Raw genomic sequence first — 17,527 nt, 5'->3', positions numbered from 1 at the left:
ACATTAACCCTGTGTTTAAATTTAGTTGATTATTTCAGTAGTATCAATGAGCCATCAGATGCATTCCTGGATTCTATGTTCTTCATTCATTAGTTATGATTAATGTTACAAGACATTAACCCTGTGTTTAGATTTAGTAGTTGATTATTTCTGCTGACACAAACACACCAATGTATCAATGAGCCATCAGATGCATTCCTGGATTCTATATTCTTCATTCAGTAGTTATGATTAATGTTACAAGACATTAACCCTGTGTTTAAATCAAGTTGATTATTTCTGCTGACACAAACACACCAATGTATCAATGAGCCATCAGATGCATTCCTGAATTCTATGTTCTTCATTCATTAGTTATGATTACTGTTACAAGACATTAACCCTGTGTTTAGATTTAGTAGTTGATTATTTCTGCTGACACAAACATACCAATATATCAATGAGCCATCAGATGCATTCCTGGATTCTGTATTCTTCATTCAGTAGTTATGATTAATGTTACAAGACATTAACCCTGTGTTTAAATCAAGTTGATTATTTCTGCTGACACAAACACACCAATGTATCAATGAGCCATCAGATGCATTTCTGGATTCTATGTTCTTCATTCATTAGTTATGATTAATGTTACAAGACATTAACCCTGTGTTTAAATTTAGTTGATTATTTCAGTTGTATCAATGAGCCATCAGATGCATTCCTGAATTCTATGTTCTTCATTCAGTAGTTATGATTAATGTTACAAGACATTAACCCTGTGTTTAAATCAAGTTGATTATTTCTGCTGACACAAACACACCAATGTATCAATGAGCCAGCAGATGCATTCCTGAATTCTATGTTCTTCATTCATCAGTTATGATTAATGTTACAAGACATTAACCCTGTGTTTAAATCAAGTTGATTATTTCTGCTGACACAAACACACCAATGTATCAATGAGCCATCAGATGCATTCCTGAATTCTATGTTCTTCATTCAGTAGTTATGATTAATGTTACAAGACATTAACCCTGTGTTTAAATTTCGTTGATTATTTCAGTAGTATCAATGTGCCATCAGATGCATTCCTGAATTCTATGTTCTTCATTCATTAGTTATGATTAATGTTACAAGACATTAACCCTGTGTTTAAATTTAGTTGATTATTTCTGCTGACACAAACACACCAATGTATCAATGAGCCATCAGATGCATTCCTGGATTCTATGTTCTTCATTCATTAGTTATGATTAATGTTACAAGACATTAACCCTGTGTTTAAATCAAGTTGATTATTTCTGCTGACACAAACACACCAATATATCAATGAGCCATCAGATGCATTCCTGAATTCTATGTTCTTCATTCAGTAGTTATGATTAATGTTACAAGACATTAACCCTGTGTTTAAATTTAGTTGATTATTTCAGTAGTATCAATGAGCCATCAGATGCATTCCTGGATTCTATGTTCTTCATTCAGTAGTTATGATTAATGTTACAAGACATTAACCCTGTGTTTAAATTTAGTTGATTATTTCTGCTGACACAAACACACCAATGTATCAATGAGCCATCAGATGCATTCCTGAATTCTATGTTCTTCATTCATTAGTTATGATTAATGTTACAAGACATTAACCCTGTGTTTAAATCAAGTTGATTATTTCTGCTGACACAAACACACCAATGTATCAATGAGCCATCAGATGCATTCCTGGATTCTATATTCTCATTCAGCAGTTATGATTATAAATGTTACAACCCAGTATTTAAAATCAAGTTGATTATTTCTGCCAACATCATGATTTATATTTGTCGTCTCACCCGTAAACTTCATTTTCTTTGTAAACATATGATTTTTTAATGCATCGGTGAATGGCAAATTTCCCATAAAGAGTAATAAAGCTTGAATTCAATTCATACAATGAGACATTGCTTTGATTTCTGATGACAGATGGATGGGAATTTTTTTTCAGATACCCTTAAAATTGATATACTATTCTCAGCTAGCATACCTGCTGAATCTGAAGCCTAACACGCAAATAGGAAACGAAAGGTTGAAAATAGAAAAATTCCAGTTTCCTATTCACTTTTAGTAGACATTTTTTTTTACCGGTAACAGAAAGTCAAGACATGGTGGTTGAGTGGCTCTTTCACCAGAAATAGGGATGGATATTAAATAGGGAGAGTTGGCAGGTCTGTATTCTATATGAAATGAATGATGATGACTAAAGCAATTATTTACGAAAAGTCCCAAAATAATCAGATTGTCCTACTTGCACATTCAAGAACAAAGTGAATCCCAAATTCCTTGCTGAATTTTCCTTTACCAATGACCTTTTCTTACTTTTAATACCAGGATCTAACAGGAGACTAAGGAAAAACATGGAAATGAGTATAAAGTTTCACATTTGATGGAAATTAATAAAATAAACATGAATTACAATTTTTTCCCCTAAAATTCTTATCAAACATTTGTAGTCAGTCGGATCCTGAAATTCATTCTGAATAGAAGCTTCTGTTGTAAGAGGGGTGAAAGCAATAATCAATAGATTTATTGCAAATGACTTATCTTCAAAAGCCCTGACATTCAAAATACAACAATAATATTTTGACTGAACAATAGTGATTAAGATTGAAGTGAGAAGCACAATGGGAGATACAAAATTCTCACAGCATATCCAGTGATTTTGAGGTGCACTATAATCAACAAACATTTCTTCCAAAACTCAATCTCAAGAACTAGTAAGGGCCTTGCTGCAGAATACAATAAAATCAAAACACAAATACAGAAATCAGACTCAATTCTAATTTTCAATGAATTACAAATATCCAGTTTAAACAGTTTGTATTTCATTTCTTTTCTATGAAATGGCTGGAGCCTAACTGTAAATTAAACAAAATGGTAAATGGGCTACAAAGCAATTAGACCAAACGGTTAGACAGCCATTTGTAGATGAATTAAGACAAGGCAAAAGCAATTTTGTGTCTCGCCCACTTATGAAAATAACCAGAAATATCGGGATTTGCGAGGGCACGCAACAGAATTGTATCGAACTTCATTGTGAAATGACTGGGATGGAACAACACTTGTCATAAGAGCCTTGCACGTAAAATTTTATGTTGACCTGAAAATGAACTTTGACCTTACCATGTGACAGCGGTTTGTAGATGAAAAAATAAGACCAAGTAAGTTGGGACAAAACAGGAAGTAAAAGAGTGAGTGTAGGAACAGGGTTGGGCTAATTACGAGGTAATTGATTAAATATGTAATTAATTACATTTTTTGAGTAATTGTAATTGGCAAAAGCAAGTTGTAATTGTAATTTTTTAAATGTAATTTAATTGAAAAGTACTTGTAATTGAAAATTTCTTCAATTATGTAATTGTAATTGAAGAAATTAATTGAGCCCAACCCTGGTGTAGACCAATTGGTAATTTATTGTTAATATACTACACTCTGTAGGAACATACCTCTCCATTTTCATTGGCTAGGGCAATGAGATCCATCTTGGGGGACCACTGCATAAGGGTAACCTCTACAGAGAGGTTTCTCTCTTCAAGCTGACGGAATGACTGCTGCATTGTGGGTGATCCTGTGGCTTCTTCAGATCTATAAGGTATGCCTTGGTCACGTTGAGTACCTGTCTGTTTCAACAAAACCATTAAGAATAAGAGGGTGACAGCCCATCAAAGCCAATGGCAAAGCTCTCGGGTAGCTTTTTGGTGCCCAACGAGTACAGACCAAACAATGAGCCTTGTCATTTCCGTAATGTTGTTGTTCTATAACATATTCCTAGTTGGAAATTTATTTATTTATTTATTAGAACATATTTAATCAGGTACAAATGATCAGTATAAAACTGTTTTTCATCAATGACCTGATGAAAACATAAAGAATAGCATAAATCATCACATCATACATGAAAATAAAGTCAAAATCTAAATCAAAGATAACAATACCTAGTAACATAAATAAACAAATATTGTTACTTAAATGGTAATATCAATCAAACTAAAATATTTTAAATTATCAAAAGGGAACAGTAACTAATTTTGATACTACTAATTGTATAATTTATTCGCTGATAAAAACAATGAACAATGAAATAATTCTGGCACAATAGAAAATCGAGTGAAAAAAAATGGCAATCAGTTATAAATGTATGTCTAACTATAAGAGGGTTAGGATCATTACAAATAAAAGCAATGTAACATCAATATTAAAGAGGAATAGGAGAATTGTATGTTACAACAAATGAAATATGAAATGGAATATGGATGTGCAGCAGAAAAAAACAATAACTTAATTTGCTCTGGTTAAAGTTGCATCATAGAGTTCGAGTGAATTTCAAGGAGTTTTTAACATTAAAAAAAAAATTCTCCTCGTATAGTATACATGCACAGATGGCTCGCGATGGTGCAGACACCATTAGGGGGTAAACAATGCAAAGTCCCCCCCCCCGGCAGTGCAGGGCTCATCTATTTTTGTCTTTATTTCATAAAAATATATAGAACTGGACCAAAATAAAGAAAATTATGTTTTGGCCTGAAATGCACCAAAACAGGGAAGACATAAGTTATAAGGACAACCATGAAAACAGTGATTTACTTTGGCTGTCGTGCAATTTCCACTTCCTTGGTTTGTCCAAACTTAATAGTATAATACATAAACATATGGACATTGAGTCCCACTGCAGATTGAGTGTCTTCGGTCTCTGACTGTATGAGAGGAGCTAACGGCAACGGAACAACTAATTTTACATTTACAGAGACCGAAAGTCGGCGAAGCTTGATCTTCCTTAAAATATTCATGCCCGGCCACGATTTCAATCATCTAATTTTACTAAACTTTACCGGCATTATATTTCATGATATTGGGACCCACTTACCACCATTCACTTCATACAGCAGTGCTTTATTCAGTCACATGCACGGTTCCTAGTATGATGGGGTGTCCCAACTTCGCGCACTTTTCAAAAACATTCATCAGGCTCAATTTTGTTCACAAATTATTTATAATTTATACAAAACCAATTCAAGGAATAGTTACCACATTGACGGCAAGATCGTAAACTATAAAATCATGGACGAAAATGTAAAGTAGGTCGGTATCGCGATGACGCGATCTCAAAATTCTATTCCGATCGGCGATCTGTGGCTGTGCTGGAAAACCGTTCAGAAATAGTGTGACCTAACTTCGCGCACCAATGCTTTTGTGGAGATTTAATAAATACTGAACTCATCCTAAAAAAACTTTCACCCAAGGGTAATTTTAGGTTGCTTTTCACGTTGATGATGTCAGATTTTAAGAATACTGGCTTGTTTTTGAGATAATGACCGTCCGCGAAGTATGGACACGCGCAAAGTTTGGACTCACACTCACAGCCATCATGGCCATACTTCTTCCATTCCACCTCCATTGACCATTCACTAGACTGTACAAGTGCGCGTACAAATCGACGAGTGGTTCCTGAACTTGAAGGCGAAACCATGATTTGGTCACGTTATTCTAAATAATAAGCCAAATCCTGGTTTTGGGAACCACTCGTAGATTTGTGTACGTGCACTTGTGTACAACAAAACAAAGTCAAGTGAATGGGCGTGTGACTGAATAAAAGCGCTACTGTAGCTGTACAAAGTGAACGGTGGTTCCCAATATCACGATAATGCCAAATAATCTAAGTTACTACTCAGAATCTTAGTTAATTTAGATCTAAAGTTTATAGACGATGTTGTGTGAATTATGTCAAAAGCTTTGAGCGTCGCGCCGTCAATCTTAGCAGGAGCTCGGCCCGCGCCCGAAGTTGCGGCGAGGGCCGGAGCTGGCATGCGCTGGCAGACACTGATGACTCAGACCGGTCATTGCCCTCAATGCCGCCCTTGCTGAAACTTAAACTAAGTGCAAAACATGGCAGTACGGTATAATATTTTTAAATTAAAGTATGATGCCGTAATATGAAAGGCACACTCTCTATTTACATTTTCTATTCTATTTCAGAAAATTATTAATCAGAACTAACTTTATTACAAATGACTTACACATATGTTACAATTTCAAATACCGGTGCATGATTTCAATTTCGATCACAGGCCAGAACTATGGGACGCCTTAAACTAAGATTTAAAAAATAAAATTCATTTTACTCCAACAAATGATATATTTCATTTCATATATTGAGAAATATACATATTTTCTCTTGTATAAAGCCATATATTTTCCTTTTACGAAAAAAACATTTATCTTTCCACAAACATGATAATGATATTCCACTTCAAGAAAAAATATTTTTCACTTTTCACAAAAAATGTAAGTTGTGGAAAAGTTTAATATTTCATTAAAAAACACATGAACTATGTTTTTTAATGAAAAAGTTAAGTATATATTCATAGCAGTGAAATGATTCATGGAGAGTGGGAATGAAATGTTATTTCTTAAACAGTACATTTTTTCAGGGGGTGGGCGAAAATGTCGAATACAAATTATGTTTGAAATAATCATGACTTGTGAAGCAAGGAGCTTTTACACCGTTCCTTAGTAAAAGTGCATGTTTTAATTAAAAGTCAAACCTTTTTTCAAAGCTAGTCCATAACTTTAAAATAGCCAGTAATTATACTTGAGTGTCATCTAACGTTCTAATAAAAGTGTCATTGGCTATTATGAAAAATACGAGACATTTGGCTTCCTCCTGCTCGTACGCACGGGCGTCCGTCGATATAACACATGATATTTTTATGAAAATATGCACCCTTTTTCTTAAAAGTTGATGGAGAGGGGGAAAAATTAATCGTATCAAGTCGGGGTATTCAGTAATGAGTACAAAAGAAACTATATTTCACTGATTTTCATGATTCATTCCATTTGATTAACTCATCTATTCGTGTTTTGGGGCTAATCTTTCCCTTACGCATTGATTTTTGGCAGAAGTTCTATGGAAAATGCACCTTTTTTCACACAAACTTTGAGACACTCTGTATTCATTCCCCCATTGCTCGAGAATGAATGGGCAGTTAACGACGGGGTTAAAGATTTATTGAGGAACGGAATGTATATTTCATGAAAATGAAAGCCATTTTCCCATTGGATATCTTCAATACGTGTTTTTTACTAGATGAAGTTAGTTGTCGAATAGGCTGTCCTGGCATTTGAGGTCTCTATCGGTGACGTCACTCAGGATCGTCATGCCTGAACCATCGGCCGGGCAGGGGTCGCAATGGTAGTATGATTTATGGATAATGCACTCGATATATGCAATAATCTTGTCCTCCCGTTCAAATGAATGTGAAACTCATATAATTTTCATCAGAGCATTCAACAGGAGTACTCAGTACACATTTCTCTGTTATAAGTGAATTAAAGTCCCTCCATATCAATTTGTTTGCGCTCCTTTTTTGCAGTGCGTAGCGTGTTAAATTATTTCCCTATGGAGAATAATAGAAAATACGCAGTTTTTGAGGGATTTACTAAGATATCTCCCAAACGCGTCAACAAGGTGATCTATCAAAACAGAATAGAATAGAGCAGATTCTCACCTTGAACATGATATTATTTTCAGTCAATTTTAGTCAAATTAAGTTCTGTCACTTTTGAGGTTTTTGGAACCTTTCTTGATGATTTTGGAAATCCATTTGTACATGAGCCAATGGGCAAGAGCGGGAAACGAAACGTTTGGTGCGACTTCACATTGTTGTAAAAAAAATATATACGTCACAATAGACCCTATCAAAAAAAGACATTTTGCAGAAAATGCTGTAGATTGCGAATACCTAAGAATGATTTTGATTGGATAAAAAAACCTCTGTCACTTTTCACATTTGCAAAAGCTGTTGCAATTTTGGTCACTATAATTTGGCGGCCGGTTCAGCCGATTGCATTGTGTGTACACAGTACAGTACACAGTAAACACGCATAGCTAGGCAACGCAGCGCGTGAAGAATTTCACTATTCGTACAGCGACGACTTGAGTGTATGTTGGATAGAACCGTACCATTTTTGACCTGGGGGTGTGCCAATGAATGCAAGTGATCAAGAAGAGTTACAAAACTGAAGGGAGTGAGAAAACAAGGAAAGTGAAAGGGAAATTTATGAAAACAAGTAATGCGAGGAAAAATGACAAGAAAAGGAGAGAAAGGAGAAGAAGTGAAAACACGCAGCTGAGTGCGCTCAGATATATAAGTTGAACACCCCTGTACCGCAATGTAGCAGCCCGCCACTATACACGTAGACTGCCTGCACGATGCGAAGACAGCGGCGCGTATTAGTGACTGTGCCAAAGACCTTATAATATATTACTAGACCGAAAGCTGCGCGCGCGTTCAGCACAAAACAAATGAGATTAGACTCCGCCTACCGCGATCATTTGAAGACAAAAATAAGCCCCCATTGACATTCATGAGCGTAAATATATTCATATTCCGGCCTTGTCATTGGCTAAGAGCGTCATTAATACGCGATTTCCCCGATTCTTTGTCATCGATACTAGTGGTATCGTGTTACAGAAGTAATTATTCATTTGACCTCATTACGTCATCTAATTTATTCATTCTGAAACTTTTCTTTCCACACAAAAATGGACCTACGAACACTCCGGTGAGTACGTATAAATTGATATAACCACATGAATTCAGTGCACTATTTACAAATTTCACACTGTATTTTGTGATCTTAGGTTATTTCTCTACCAAATTAGAGAGTTTACTATCATTCTTCTGTTAAAGGAAAGCAGAATTTGGTCTTTGAAATTGAAGTTAGATTGTCATCGTCGCCCAGTGCAGCCTGTATGTTGCTTGCAGTGTTGCGGTTATGCCGCTGTGTTAACCACATGTATTTTGTACGGGCTCCTAGCCGATTGGTCATCGAGAGAATTTCGGGCCGGTTTGGTTCACCTCCAATTAACAAGGACCAACCCACGATTGATTAAAGCAAGAAGAATGAAGCTTCTTTTTGTACACTGTAACGTTAGATCTAGAGGGAGATCTGCATCTATCTTCAGTAGATCGAAACCCAGTCAGGAATAAACTGTGAAGTGGAGTGTGGATGAAGATATATTGCCTGTCATTGTGTCAATCCTCACTTTCAGTTTCAGATATCAAATTTATTTTGCATAACTTCAGGCTTCTTCATTTAGCCCCCACCCATTTTAACTTATTGTTATTTATAAATAGGGTCTATAGTTAGACTCCTAGATCTAGATAGGCCTAACGTTAGATCTAATTTCTAACTTGGTTAACAGAGGATCTAGGCCTAGTGTTACTGTTGCTTCTTATTAATATTATTTTAGACTTAGATCTAGGCCTACGGTACTTCACTTTTATTCATCGATGCTTTCTAATTCTAGGCCAACCTAATTCAAATCGAGTCATCTAAATTATACTTTCCCAACCCGCGACACTTACCCCAGCCAGGCCCAGGGCTTATGATCTAGGTCTGTAATTTAGGCCTAGATCTAGGTCTGGGCCTAAACGACTCCATTTACATGTACGAGTATGCCTGTCAGTGTCAGTGGACCAAGGACTAGATCTAATCTTGGTCAATAATGGCAATGAAGTTTAAACTTTTAGCCAGGAATAAAAGACATCAAATCCATATAGGCCTAGATCTCAGTTTAGAACCAAAACTTTACTTTCTAGGTCTAGGTAGATCGAGAGTCCATCGTTACTATCTAGATCTAGACCTACGAAAGTACGAGTAATTTAGATACGCGAATGCTGTTGCACAGCTCTGAGTCTTGGACTAGATCTATACTTTCTTACAAATAGATCTAGACCTAGTGCATGAGATGAAATTATGTTAAAGTCAAATGAAATAAGATTCGGAAATAAAAAGATGCAGATGTTTCTTTTTTGGGGGGAGGGCAGACATTTGAAAAAATTTAGAGAAACCTAAAATTCAGAAAGCGAGGGCCAGAAGTAACCAATATTACCTATGGCCGTTTTGTGCATTTTCTAAAATAAAATTGAAGGATGTCATGCAATTCTTTTTTTGATGAAGGTTTTCACATTTCATCTCTTACCCAAATCCCTCCCCTATACATACGGCCATGAAAAATATCACTTCTTATTATTGTACTCTCTTTTCTTTCACAAACAGGTTGAGTTTGAAGAAAAAGAAAAACAGGTTGAGTTTGAAGGACAAGAAAAACAGTATAGAGGTCTACCTATATGGTTCAAGATGATGATCATAAGTGCATGCATCATTTTGCAGATTCTCATCCAGGTATAAAAGTTAAACTAACCCATTACAGATACATTACATGCATTGAATGTTAACCATGTTTACATTAAATAAAAATAACCTGAGCCACAAAGAGGTAGGATCTGTACGGAACATACACTTCTTAAATATACAGGCTCTCGAGTCTAAAATAGAACCAATGTCAAAAGTTATGTACTTTGGGCAAATTTATAAAATTAGGACATGTCCTTGATCTACTAGTAATTAAATTGCCTTTTTATTTCCTATTTGTTCATAAACAAAGCAATATTTATTTTTCATGAGTTATATTTTATAAAATTCATTTTATTCATTCTTTAGTGTGATATTCATATTTCATATTTGTAGATTTACAATTTTTTTTGGGTTGTACATTTTGTCTAATAGGATGATGCAATTTGACAATTTCCATGGAGGTGATTGATGATGATAAATAATTGGTGAAGTAGGCCTAATAGAACAGTGCCTGGACGGGTGTCTGGAAAACGAAGACCGAAGACCGAAGACCGGGGACACGTATCACACTCGTGTGAAAGCGTTTGTAGTTCACGCACGAAGCGTGTACAAAGCAGTGCAAAGTGTGTACAAAACACGTGCGCGGGTTAGAATGGACTTTGGACCTTGCCCCCTACACATGTTCTCCCATTGACATAACGCATGTCCCCGGTCTTCGATCTTCGTTTTCCAGACCTGTTGTTGGGTGTCTGGAAAACGAAGACAGAAGACCGGGGCCATCGCATCCGTCTAGCTAAAATAAACCATTATTATATTCAGATCAAATTCAGGAATATTCTGATATTGGATATGTAATGAATTATGATTGGTTAATGATTAATTGTATGGATATCGTAATGTGAATGATAATTGATTGAGCAATATATCGCGCTCAGCTCAGCTGGCATTAAAATTTTATACCATTGACATAACGCATGTCCCCGGTCTTCGATCTTCGTTTTCCAGACCTGTTGTTGGGTGTCTGGAAAACGAAGACAGAAGACCGGGGCCATCGCATCCGTCTAGCTAAAATAAACCATTATTATATTCAGATCAAATTCAGGAATATTCTGATATTGGATATGTAATGAATTATGATTGGTTAATGATTAATTGTATGGATATCGTAATGTGAATGATAATTGATTGAGCAATATATCGCGCTCAGCTCAGCTGGCATTAAAATTTTATACCATTGACATAACGCATGTCCCCGGTCTTCGATCTTCGTTTTCCAGACCTGTTGTTGGGTGTCTGGAAAACGAAGACAGAAGACCGGGGCCATCGCATCCGTCTAGCTAAAATAAACCATTATTATATTCAGATCAAATTCAGGAATATTCTGATATTGGATATGTAATGAATTATGATTGGTTAATGATTAATTGTATGGATATCGTAATGTGAATGATAATTGATTGAGCAATATATCGCGCTCAGCTCAGCTGGCATTGAAATTTTATACCATTGACATAACGCATGTCCCCGGTCTTCGATCTTCGTTTTCCAGACCTGTTGTTGGGTGTCTGGAAAACGAAGACAGAAGACAGGGGCCATCGCATCCGTCTAGCTAAAATAAACCATTATTATATTCAGATCAAATTCAGGAATATTCTGATATTGGATATGTAATGAATTGTGATTGGTTAATGATTAATTGTATGGATATCGTAATGTGAATGATAATTGATTGAGCAATATATCGCGCTCAGCTCAGCTGGCATTAAAATTTTATACCATTGACATAACGCATGTCCCCGGTCTTCGATCTTCGTTTTCCAGACCTGTTGTTGGGTGTCTGGAAAACGAAGACAGAAGACCGGGGCCATCGCATCCGTCTAGCTAAAATAAACCATTATTATATTCAGATCAAATTCAGGAATATTCTGATATTGGATATGTAATGAATTATGATTGGTTAATGATTAATTGTATGGATATCGTAATGTGAATGATAATTGATTGAGCAATATATCGCACTCAGCTCAGCTGGCATTAAAATTTTATACCATTGACATAACGCATGTCCCCGGTCTTCGATCTTCGTTTTCCAGACCTGTTGTTGGGTGTCTGGAAAACGAAGACAGAAGACCGGGGCCATCGCATCCGTCTAGCTAAAATAAACCATTATTATATTCAGATCAAATTCAGGAATATTCTGATATTGGATATGTAATGAATTATGATTGGTTAATGATTAATTGTATGGATATCGTAATGTGAATGATAATTGATTGAGCAATATATCGCGCTCAGCTCAGCTGGCATTAAAATTTTATACCATTGACATAACGCATGTCCCCGGTCTTCGATCTTCGTTTTCCAGACCTGTTGTTGGGTGTCTGGAAAACGAAGACAGAAGACCGGGGCCATCGCATCCGTCTAGCTAAAATAAACCATTATTATATTCAGATCAAATTCAGGAATATTCTGATATTGGATATGTAATGAATTATGATTGGTTAATGATTAATTGTATGGATATCGTAATGTGAATGATAATTGATTGAGCAATATATCGCGCTCAGCTCAGCTGGCATTAAAATTTTATACCATTGACATAACGCATGTCCCCGGTCTTCGATCTTCGTTTTCCAGACCTGTTGTTGGGTGTCTGGAAAACGAAGACAGAAGACCGGGGCCATCGCATCCGTCTAGCTAAAATAAACCATTATTATATTCAGATCAAATTCAGGAATATTCTGATATTGGATATGTAATCAGTTATAATTGGCTGATAAGTTAATGATTAATTGTATGGATATCGTGATGTGAATGATAATTGATTGAGCAATATATCGCGCTCAGCTCAGCTGGCATTAAAAATTTTATACCATTGACATAACGCATGTCCCCGGTCTTCGATCTTCGTTTTCCAGACGTGTTGTTGGGGGTCTGGAAAACGAAGACCAGTGATTTTGTCTAGGTAATTACCACTTATAGCGTGCTAGGGACACGTTTTCGTGCAATTGTACTTCGTTTTCTTCAAGTCGACTTATAAAAAGTTATATGTCGCCATGACGAGATATGATATCTTATAAAAGGTCATATAGCCTATGTGGACATGGCATGATTAAGTTTCTCGCCAAGTCGATGGCACTTAAACGTGTAAAAGGGATGGTCCGGGCTGAAAATATTTATATTTTAATACATACAGTAGAATTCACTGAGCAATGTGCCGAAAATTTTATCAAAATCGGATAGCAAGTAATATTAAGTCATTGAAATTTAAAGTTTAGCAATATATTGTGAAAACAGTCGTCTTGAATATTCATTAGGCGGGCTGATATTGTCACATCTCCACTTTCCGTTTTCCTATGTTATTAAATATGATCATAATTTTTACATTATTTCATACTTGTGCAAATAATATGTCTCCCTTATAATGAAATAAGTTGCAGCAACGAATATTTGATGCACTAAATCCCCTAAATCAGTTGCCAATCCAATTTTTCTAGTTCTTGGATGAAAAAAATTGAATAAACCTAATTTCACATACTAAAATACAAAAGAACAAGTGGAGATGTGACATCATCAGCCAACCTAATGAATATTAATGACGACTGTTTCCACAAAATATTGCTAAATTTTAAAATTCAATAACTTTGTTTATATCCGATTTTGATGAAATTTTCGGTATTGTACTCAGTGAATTCTACTCTATTCATTAAGCTAAACATACTTTCAGCCCGGACCATCCCATTAAAAACTCCGTATAAAATAAACCTAATAATTGTAATAGAAAGCAATGTCATCGACCTAAGACAGGTGGCAAGCGCGCCCTTGGAGAATGTTTTCCATACGGTCGGCGAACATGAAACACTAGTGTGTGGCTTGCTTACTACTTTGCGGTTAAACCCGAGACGTTCCCACGCGTACATTTCGAGACAGCAACATTCAGTACGCGTTTGGAAGAAAATTACCCTGTTTACACGTGCATCGGCTTTTGGTTCAGAACCAAAAGCCGATGCAGAATTGGCTTTTGGTCTATCTTGCACCGCAGAATCGGCTTACCCTCTCTGGGAATCGACGGGCAGACGACATTTGGATCTCTTAGTCTCGCCTTCACCTCTTGTGGGCGAGACAAACAATGAGAGAGAGAAAGAGAATAAAGAAACAAGAGGAGAAAGGAAAAGGACGTAGAGTGAACAAATCTAATCATCCTGAAATAGGGCCTACTATTAAACAAGTGAGAAAGGGGTTAGAAATAAAGAGATGGCAAAGTGAAATGGAAATTTTAGGCGGGAAAGGGATGGAAAAGAGGTCAAAATAAACGGGATGTGAAAATGCTAACATGAAATCTGAATAGAAAACAGAAAAACAAGGGGGAAAAGAAAGAAATTAAGAACACAACAGCTAGTGGCTGTGTCAGGGCGGGGGGCTCCCCCCCCCTGAGGTTTGCTGTGAAAAAAAATTGGCAGAGCAAAAAAAAGAGAGAAAGAAGAAAAGATAAAAGGAAAAGAAGAAGAAAAGATAAGTGGAAAATAAGAGGAGGAAGACGAGTGAATGAAATAATGTGAGGGGAAGACTTCCCCCAAAAAAATCTTCCATGTTACTATAAAAAAATTTTTTGCTTTTGCTTCGCGCCAGAATTGCCTTTTCGATGAGATTCGTATCTTGCTCAATACATGTAGGCTGATATGGAGCAAGTTTTGAATTTATTATACAAAACATAATTAGCTCGGACATCGAGCTTTCAATATTTTTTTCATTCACAAATCATAAGTGCTCTGTAAAATGTCCCGTTTTATTGTCTACATATCAGCATTTTTTCTAAAGCTCACGCTGCGTGGTCACATTGTTTGATTTGCCAAGTTCCTATTGTCTATAATGTTTCATTAAAGAATGTATTCAGAAAGCCCAGATTCTAGGTCTAAATCTAAAACATGCGCGATAGCCTGCATGTTCTTTATTTAAAATCTATTTGAATTATCCAGTTTCACATCATAATATCAATAATTGTCTGCTCGCGCCTCACGATCGCATTAGTAATGATACCCAATTAACTATATCTTATTTATTATTTACAAAATATGAATAGTGTCCCGCTTTTAGGTCTGAAATCTCTTTTTTTCCTCTCGCGCTTCGCGCTCGCATCCATTGTTTCGTTACATACCTATCCCTTTTATTGATACAAAAAAGTAATTACCATTCTTTTAGGTCGGAATGTTAAAAAAATGCTTTATTGAAATATATACCGTCTTCGTGGGTACCTATAAACAGTCCTTAACAGGTCCCTTTTCGATAATGCTAGGACAGTTAATAACAATTTCTGCTCGCGCTTTGCGCTTGCAGTAATTATCTAGTTACATACGCATCTTGTTCAGGTTCACAAACATTGCCCAGAATAGTCAATTTTCAGGTTAAAATATATACATGCAATTCTAAAAATTTTCAGCTCGCGCTTCGCGCTCACATATATGGAGCTTAAAATATCAAGATTTGAAGTTAATATACAAAACATATTTTATCTCGGATATCGAGCTTTCATTATTTTTTCAATTTACAAATTGATTTTTTCTTGAAAGTGCTATGTAGGTCTAAATATTAATATTTTCAGCTCACGCTGCTCAGTCGCATTATTTGATTTGCATAGGTCTACTTCTATATATATTCTTACGTACCGTCCTTAAAATGCATCTTAAACGAATGGTTTACTATCATGATTGCCAATTTGTTTAGAAAAAAACACTGTTTTTGATTATGTCATATTCTTTACAATTGTTTACAATTTAGTAATTTTGGTACTTAATTTCCTTCTTTAATGTTGCTTTCATCCAAGAGTAAAACACAAAAAACACCTTGTAATTTTACCATTTAGGGCCTAAATGGTAAAATTACAAGGTGTTCTTGTTTGTATTATCTTTGCATAAAGTTTTTGAGCTTGCTGGAATGTGCACCAATCGTTTCATAATTTCTAGCTTCTTATTAGTTGAATTGTTTTAAAATAACAGGATTATAAGTCCTACTTGACAGTGTTAGTGTTGATAGATGCGTTATCGACTTTCAATATATTTTTACCTATAAAGGTGTCTTTTTACGTTTTATCTATTTGCCTGATTTCTTTCCTGAAATTGAACCCAAAATAAATATTAAAAAAATCAGATCAGTTGGAATCGGAGATATTCAACATTTGTGATTATTATGACTAATCGTGTTCAATTGATCTATGAAAACTTAGTATGAGGGCCAGTTTACACATTTTCTGATGAATATACGCATAGCCAAACGGGAGATTTCGGGTGCAAGACCCCCCCCCCATTTTTCATGATGCAGAAGGCGCCGCCAAACAAACAAAAAAAAACCGAAGAAAGAAGAAAGTGAGAGAAAAGGAAAAAGAGCAATATCAAAGAGAAATAAAAATTATCAAGGTAAGATAATGTAGAAAATATTTCGAAAAACCTGTGCCACCGACCAAAACTTAAAAAGGGTCCCGCTTCTAACATTGATGCTGGAGAGAAGGGATGACTTTATGGGGGGAAATTGTCCGGGGGATAATTGTCCTCGATGGTTTTTGTCCGGGGGCTAATTGTCCTCGAGGATAATTGTCAGGGGGGTAAGTGTCCTCGGGGGGCTTATTGTCCGGGGTAGTTGTTCGGGGGGTAGTTGTCCGGGGGGAATTGTCCGAGGGTGATTGTCCAGGGGGTAGTTGTCCGGGGGTAATTGTCCTCGGGGTAATTGTCCGCAGGGTAGTTGTCCGGGGGTAATTGTCCGGGGGGTAATTTTCCTAGAACCATTCACACAAATAACCATAACTTATCCGCAGCCAATCATAGCAGATGACGTATCCAAGATCAAAATATTCTTGAACTGGTGCTGAATATTATAGGCCTATCTTAGCTATAGACAAAATTATACGCGATCCCCGGTCTTCTGTCTTCGTTTTCCAGACACCCAACAACAGGTCTGGAAAACGAAGATCGAAGACCGGGGACATGTGTTATGTCAATGGTAGTAAAATTGCAAATGCCAGCTGAGCGCGATATATTGCTCAATCAATTATCATTCACATCACCATGATCACGATATCCATACAATTAATCATTAACTTATCAGCCAATTATAACTGATCCAATATCAGAATATTCCTGAATTTGATCTGAATATAATAATGGTTTATTTTAGCTACACGGATGCGATGGCCCCGGTCTTCTGTCTTCGTTTTCCAGACACCCAACAACAGGTCTGGAAAACGAAGATCGAAGACCGGGGACATGCGTTATGTCAATGGTATAAAATTTTAATGCCAGCTGAGCTGAGCGCGATATATTGCTCAATCAATTATCACTCACATTACGATATCCATACAATTAATCATTAACCAATCATAATTCAT

At 36.2% G+C, this 17,527-nt stretch overlaps 1 protein-coding gene across 1 annotated transcript in view; it reads right to left on the bottom strand.

Annotated features, from left to right (window-relative positions):
- The window catches only part of LOC121425193 (anaphase-promoting complex subunit 4-like), a 37,710-nt gene extending 31,654 nt beyond the window's left edge, over positions 1–6,056 (bottom strand). Inside the window, exons 1-2 of the mRNA XM_041621197.1 lie at positions 6,050–6,056; positions 3,459–3,632 (exon numbers count right to left, since the gene is read on the bottom strand). Of these exons, the coding sequence (XP_041477131.1) occupies positions 3,459–3,569 (111 nt within the window). The 5' untranslated portion in view covers positions 3,570–3,632; positions 6,050–6,056. The remainder of the gene's footprint in view (positions 1–3,458; positions 3,633–6,049) is intronic.
- Positions 6,057–17,527: the final 11,471 nt, after the last annotated feature.

Source organism: Lytechinus variegatus, chromosome 12, assembly GCF_018143015.1.
Source record: "Lytechinus variegatus isolate NC3 chromosome 12, Lvar_3.0, whole genome shotgun sequence".
Classification (NCBI taxonomy): domain Eukaryota; kingdom Metazoa; phylum Echinodermata; class Echinoidea; order Temnopleuroida; family Toxopneustidae; genus Lytechinus; species Lytechinus variegatus.
Note: the sequence above shows the minus strand (reverse complement) of the source record. Positions and strands in the feature narration are given on the sequence as shown.